At 34.2% G+C, this 7,194-nt stretch overlaps 1 protein-coding gene across 8 annotated transcripts in view; it reads left to right on the top strand.

Annotated features, from left to right (window-relative positions):
* Positions 1–4,601: 4,601 nt before the first annotated feature.
* Positions 4,602–7,194, top strand: part of LOC18447270 (protein MRG1) — a 44,497-nt gene continuing 41,904 nt past the window's right edge. For all 8 annotated transcript variants that reach the window (XR_016059540.1, XR_016059539.1, XR_002283229.2 and 5 more), the window contains exon 1: positions 4,602–4,829. Coding sequence is in view for 1 of the 8 variants with exons in the window: in XM_011629847.3 (XP_011628149.1) it covers positions 4,692–4,829 (138 nt within the window). In the remaining 7 variants the exon portion in view is untranslated. The remainder of the gene's footprint in view (positions 4,830–7,194) is intronic.

Below are 7,194 nucleotides of genomic sequence, written 5' to 3'. Positions count from 1 at the left end.
GAAATTTATGTGAGGACTATTTATATTTTAGAATTTAAAAAGGCCTATTTATTTGGGTAATTTATTTTGACGTTATACTTTTTTATTTTTTCTCTGAAATTGCCTATTGTTCTAGGGTGACAATAGACCCGGACCCAGACCCTACCTAGAACCTGAGACTCCAGGGGTAGATCCAATCTAGGTTCGGGCCCAGATATGGTCAAAAAATTCAACCCGGCGGGTTGGATCAAGGTCCAAGTCTTGACTCCGAACACTATTCGGTCCGGGTCCAAGTCTATTAGTATTTTTTGAGTACCAATTTATGAAATATAATTAAATATATTGATATATTAATTTTTAAGTTGGGTTAAGGTCCCACATTATAATTTTGGGTTTGTGTCTAGTTTCGATGAATTCAATCCGGGCCCCATATCATTTTTTTGGGTCTAGCCAGACCCGAACTTGATCCGACCTATTGAGCGCTCCATGTTAGCTACTTTTGGGCTGCCCTTTGGCATTTAAGAGTTTCGGAAAGCCCTTGGCTTTTATTGTTGGGCGGTTCGAAAACTGTATTTGTTGTTGATCAGTCCTAAAAGTCCATAATCACTTTCCATAACTAAACCAATACAATTAAGTTCTAATGTTTAGAAAAAGAGCCCGGGCTTAACTAGTTAGCACTCAACAATTTGCAACACTACGTCCTAAGCTCAATTCCTACCAAAGTAGGGCCCTCTCCTTATTAACTCACTCGAAATAAAATAAAATCTAATGCTAAATCTGAAAGATTGCATACAATACCAATGTTATTTATGTTTACCAATAATTGAAGAGAAGCACATTCACTTTTGGTACAGCGTTTACCTATTGGATGTAAAATCATTATATTGAAATGCATCACAACATTCAAAAAAATTGCATCATTTTTTACCTATTGGATGTAAAATCATTACATTGAAATGCATCACAACCTTCACGAAAATTTTATTGGATGAAGTTTCTTTAAGCCCTAAGCTTTATGAAAACAAACTAAAGCCTCACCCACTCACTTTTGGTACCGCATGGTCACAATCACTTTTTACCCCTTGGATGTAAAATCATCACAGCATTCAAGAAAATTTTATTGGATGAAATTTTTTTAAGGCCTAGGCTTTACAAAAACAAAGTAAAACCCCACCTTAAATCTTCATCCGGAGAGCACTTTTGACAACGAAAATCTCGATTATGGCTCTAAAATCAATTTCCATCACTGAAATAATATTTGAAACTAAAAAAAATGTACAAATCTTGCAGATCTGTGAACAATTTTTTAAGGTAAAGTTAACAGTCTAGATAATTTGTTACAATATACACTATTTTTATAGCTTGAAGACTTAAAATTTTTTTACAACCATAATGTTCAAGCTGAGATGATTGATGTAAAGGTTTTTCAATGCTTGAATTGCGATTTTTAATGTGTTATGAGGTGAGGCTTTAATTATGTTTTATAAGGCTGCAACCCTATGGATTTTGTGCCAAATCAATGGCACATCCCTAACTACTCGATTTTATCAAATATAGCCTATTATTATTGCAAATGAGAACACCACAATCAATTGTTACTCGATTACTAAAGGAGGCATGCATTTATTCATTTAGAGACACCCAATTGTGGAACCCATCAGTGCATTTATAAAAAATATTACGAGCAATACATTATACAAATCAGGTAATCAGGCATTTAAAAATCAACGATACGATTGGAATCAACGAGTTTGGATTGGGTTTAGTGGTGGGCGAATTTGGATTGGGCTTAGTGGTACGCGATTTTGGATTGGGTTTAGTGGTGGGAGGGCGAGTACAATTATGAAACTAATTTTGCTTGATTCCTACTAATTTTATTTTGTAACAAGTTTTTAAATCTTTGATATTTGACTAGGAGAATCCTTGATGTAGATCGAACATTCGGAGGGCTGATTTGGGACTATCCAGGTTCTAAAATCCAGGAGAACTTAGAGAAACTTATGCTCATGTTCCCTACATTGTTAAAAAATCCCTTTCATATGTTGTATTTCACATTTATTTCCCCCTTTTTTAAAAAAAATAAATTTTTGTTGTTTTCTAAAATACCCCGACTTCGAACCTTCAATATTATAAGTCATAATTGAATGGACTTTATGATAAAGCACACAATATATATATTTAAAAATTTATTTATCCCTACACTGGCAAGATCACTTACAATGTCCAATTCTAATCAAACCACTCTTGAAATAAATAAAATAAAAATAAAATCGGTTTTCAATTGCTGCGTCTTCAAATACAATTATTTATTCAAAAAACAAAACTAGAATTTATTGCTTTATGGGAAGAGAAGTAAATATTTTAAAAAAGTAAAATTGCTGGAGATTACCTCAACTGGGCTTAATACACCCCACGTCGATTCTCCTATGGTGCTTGCGATCTATGATCGGTATATTGATTTTGCTACTATGGTTAAAATCCACTCAATGACTTAATCTTCATTAAGCCTCTTAACTTGATTTTAAAGAGATGAGAGATGAATATGAAAAGAAAGAGGGAGAGATCTACTAGCAAGGTGTTCCACCCTTTGCCACCGACATAGAATAGAAGTGGTGCATGCCACCACAACATAGTACAACTTAGAAAGAGATAAAATTGGGGCATGCTTCCCTTTGGAAGAGAGTGGAATTTTTGGTAGGGAGAGAGAATTATTAAAGAGAGAAAAAATAATACATATTTCATTGAGGGAACATTTCATTTTATAGATTTTCTATGCCATAGATTTTGCTTCAATTCGTAGGGTAAAATCTCAACCGTCGATCTAAGGATATTCGTGGGGTAAGAGATTTGAGTCATCAATCTTTTTGATCCACCATAAAGATTCAAATAGATGAGCTAGAGCTTTATCATCTATGTTCTAAATCTATTCCAATCAAATAGAGAAAGCTTATATTTCAATATATCAAATCCTTATTTATTTGACCAATCAATCTTGATTCAAATAATTAGTAAATATTTCAAATATTCAAAGAATGTTACGTGGGTGGGTGGAGGTGTGCCACCCTTTTGGTGGCCATGTGTGGGCCCCACCTAATCCACATCCTTTTAAATTTTGAGCCCTATATTTTGTAGAGGTCTCAAATATTTTAGAAAATATTTTATTTCATATTTAATTTATTTTATTTTTTTTAAACTATAATATTTTATTTAAAACATTGAAAAATTAATTTATCTTCAGTTATAAATTCAAATGACAAAAATAAAATATCAGAAGATTTAAAAAAATTCAAATAAACATTCTAAAAATCACATAATATAAAATTAATTAATTTTGATGGGAATCGGATCCGTTAGATCTAGGAAATTATTAATACATGGAAGCACTCCACCTTCAACTGTGAATTACGATCCACCTAGCTTTCTTAAACTGACCTAGCGGTTCCCATGACCCTATGTACATGCTTCACCTTTATTGGTGAATCTCAAAACGACTATCTATATATATGCCGTGTGATGATATAACAATGATGTTTTAACCCTATCTCTAAATGCTATTCATCACACGTAAGGACCACACAGTCCTTTAGCTTTCATCTGGGTGTACTCCGACCTCATCAAGGGATAATCCACTAAACCCTTCTCGGTAAATCCCTATGCCCAGGTATCTTGGGTTTTTCCAAACCTCGGTTGGCCTACCTCGTCGAGCCTAGTCTGAGTATCAACAAATAACATTTGCTTAATATGATCCACAAAAAGACCATACTCCCACTGAGTTTATGTTCTACTATATGAAATGCTAATACAAGCTCTTATAAAACCTTTAAAAGCCACATAAACCCAACAATAATTTGATGACTTTAGATCTTTAAGATCAAAGCAATTTCTTATAATTATGATTTTGAACCATCAAAAGCCATGATTTAAATCTTAAAGGAAACCTCATGACCTCGGAGCCAATACAAAATATGAGCTCAAATAACTAGGGATTTTGAAGTCCTCAAGTTTGTAACTTAAAACATTTTTAGATGTGTAACACATTTCTTTTAAGGGTGCTGTTTGTATAGAGCCGACGCTCTAAACAATCAAACATTTTTAGATGCGCAAGACATTTCTTTTAAGGTGAGGTTAGTGTAGAGCTGATGTTCCAAATAATTAAAGTAAAACACACCTTCAAATAATGTCGAGAAATGTGGTTTTAATAGTGAAAATTTTTGTGATAGGCTTACAATATATTTTTATTTTTAATTATAAAATTCAAAACTTAAAAAATAATGTAGATCGAGCATATAAAAACTTGAAAATCTTGAAAATTGATCGTCCAAAAAATGTATTACAAGATACACTATTTTCAAAACTTTAAATCTATTTTTTTTCTCATGTCCATAATGATCAATTTGAAGGTATTTAAGCATCAAAACAACTTCTAGTAAATTTTTTGAGGTGGGCTATAATTTGATTGTTTAGAGCCTCGGCTCGATATAAACTTTTTTCTTCTTTTAAAAGCTATGACATTGGATCTCAGTATTTATGGAATTTTTGTTTTTTTTTATATTTTGTTATTTAAGTTATGAATGTAAAATGAAACCTACATTAGGGGGGGCGAGCACGCGCAAAATTTCGGAGAAATCAAGAGTAAGGGAAAAGTTCTAGCGGGGGTGTGGCGGCAAATCGAGAAGTCAAAAAGAGGGGAGAAACCCCGTTGCAGAGAGAGAATGGGAAGCTCGAACACTGGTGGGAAAGAGGAGAGCGCAGAGGGCAGCGGGGAAGAACCTCCCCTTTCAGAGGCGCGTGTCTTCTCCGAAGGTGAAAAGGTCCTCGCTTATCACGGCCCCCTCATCTACGAGGCCAAGGTCTCTCTCTCTTCTGTTGCTCGTTCAATTCTTCGTGTATATTATTGCTTGCTTCCATTGATGAATTCGTTTCTCTAGTCTTCATTTTATTGGGAAATTGATGGATTTATCTTATTTTATTTGTGTCGTCGTATTGATATTCTTCAATTTTGTTGCTTTTCATTGGGTCCTTTTTTTTTTTTTTTTTATATTTTGATTTCTAATATCAACTCGTGCTTGAAGATTTTACCCCCGAGCATGCAGGGCTTGGCCGTCTATGTTCTTTTACAGATAATATGAACATTTCATGACCTAATTCTTAACCTGGTCAGGTTAATTTTATGGTGATTTGTTCTGACTTCTGAGAATTGTGAGGTGTAATTTCTAGGACAGTGTTACTCGACTCGGCCTAGGTACTTAGTCTTTGGCCGAGGTGAGTTACTCGGGCAAATCCGAGTGACTTGCTCGAGTCCTGTACAGTGAAAAAAGCCTTAGAAAAATTTTAAAATATGAAAAATAAAATAAATTTGGTAAAGTAAAATAAAACGAAAATCAAACTTTAAAGGTCCAAATAAGCTTAAAGAAGTATAAAAAAATTACAACTAAAAAAGAATGGATTTATAAATGGGGTTATTAAAAAAATCCAAAAAGGAAAATATAAAAATGGATATTATGGCATAAAACACTCATCAACCTTTGCCAAACATATCCAAATTATATACAAAAAATTACACAACATTCCCCTATTTTTTACTATCGTTGGGATTTTTTTTGTTTATTTTTTTGGGGAAAAAGTTTATATAGTGCCGAGGCCCTAAACAATCAAATTAGAGCCCAAATAAAAAATTTCACTAGAAGAGGTTGTTTTGATGCCCAAATATCCTCAAATTGATCATCTCAACATCAAGATGCATGGACATGAGAAAAAAAATGGACTTCAAGTTTTGGAAATAGCGCATCTTGTATCGCATTTTTGGACTGTCGATTTCTAAGATTTTCAAGTTTTCATAGATCTGCTTGATCTACACTATTTTTGAAGCTTTAAATTTTATAATTTAATATGAAAATATATTTTAAGGCTATCACAAAGATTTCCAATATTGAAACAGCATTTCTCAATGCTGTTTGAAAGTGTGCTTTACTTTGATTGTTTAGAGCCTCAGTTCTATACAAACCGCACCCTTTTTTTGTACCCCGAGTTGTACATACAACTCGGGGCTAGAGATGGGTGGACTCAGTTTGGGGTGTCTATTATGACAGATTCATGGGGTGACAGGAGTGTCCTGAGTTTGTTAGTGAACTGTCCTTTAGGTACAATATTTTTGAGACCTATTGATGCTTTTCAAGATGTTCATGATGTACATATTATCTTTGATTGATAAGGACATTAAGGAGTTGGACAGGAAGATGTAATCCAAGTTATCATAGTTAATGCTGCTCCTAATTTTGCTACTGCTTATTTTCATTTCCAGAAGAGGCTTCGTATATTTTAGGAACCTTGCGTGGCACTCGTTGCATAGACCTCATGCTTGAGGCTATTGGCGAGATTCCAAGTGTAAAAAGGACATTTTCTAGGGCTATGTATGTGAACACCAATTCTCTTAGCATATAGCGCAAGTTCACAAAAAAGAAGGATCTAGTGAGGCTTGGGTTCACCAGATTTGCTACTGCTTACTTGAGACTATAGAGCATGTGTGACTGGAGGACCCTGTTGAGATCTGTATTCACTTTAAAGGGTTGGAGTTGATGCAGGTGGTCTAAAGATCATGAAGGGAAGAGGGCCCGTGATTTTATTCTCTACAAAGTTTTTTGATATATTTCTACCCTTAGTCCAGGTCTTGCATTTGGCTGATAGTAATGTGCCCTCTATGGACTTTATATATGATGCTCTAGATGGAGTTAAGAAGGAGACAGCTGAGGCTTTGGGCTATGATGAGGTAAAGTATAGGCTAATTTGGGAGATCATAGATGGAAATTGGGAAAGGCAGCTTCATAGATCATTGTATACAACTGGGTGGGAAAGGCAGCTTTATAGACCGTTGTATACAACTGGGTACTATTTAAACCTGAAACTTTTAGATGCTGGCCTAGAAATTGAGAGTAGGGATAAATTGAGAGTGGGGACACAATTTTGGATGGATTTAATGAGTGTCTTGAGAGACTTGATCCTGAGCCAAATATCTAAGATAGGATATCTGCCGAGGAATTGATCTTGTACAAATGTGCAGTGAAGTCATTTGGGAAGGTAATGGTGGTAAGGAAAAGGACCAAACCTGATCTAGATAATATATTTCATTTGCATTTTTTTTTCTCAAGTTTAAGTTACTTAAACCTTACAAGTTTATGTTAGATTTAAATGTTCTAATAAATATAGAAATGATTTATA

This window comes from Amborella trichopoda, chromosome 7 (assembly GCF_054954075.1).
Source record: "Amborella trichopoda isolate Santa Cruz 75 chromosome 7, AtrichopodaSantaCruz75HAP2 v2.0, whole genome shotgun sequence".
NCBI lineage: Eukaryota > Viridiplantae > Streptophyta > Magnoliopsida > Amborellales > Amborellaceae > Amborella > Amborella trichopoda.
Note: the sequence above shows the minus strand (reverse complement) of the source record. Positions and strands in the feature narration are given on the sequence as shown.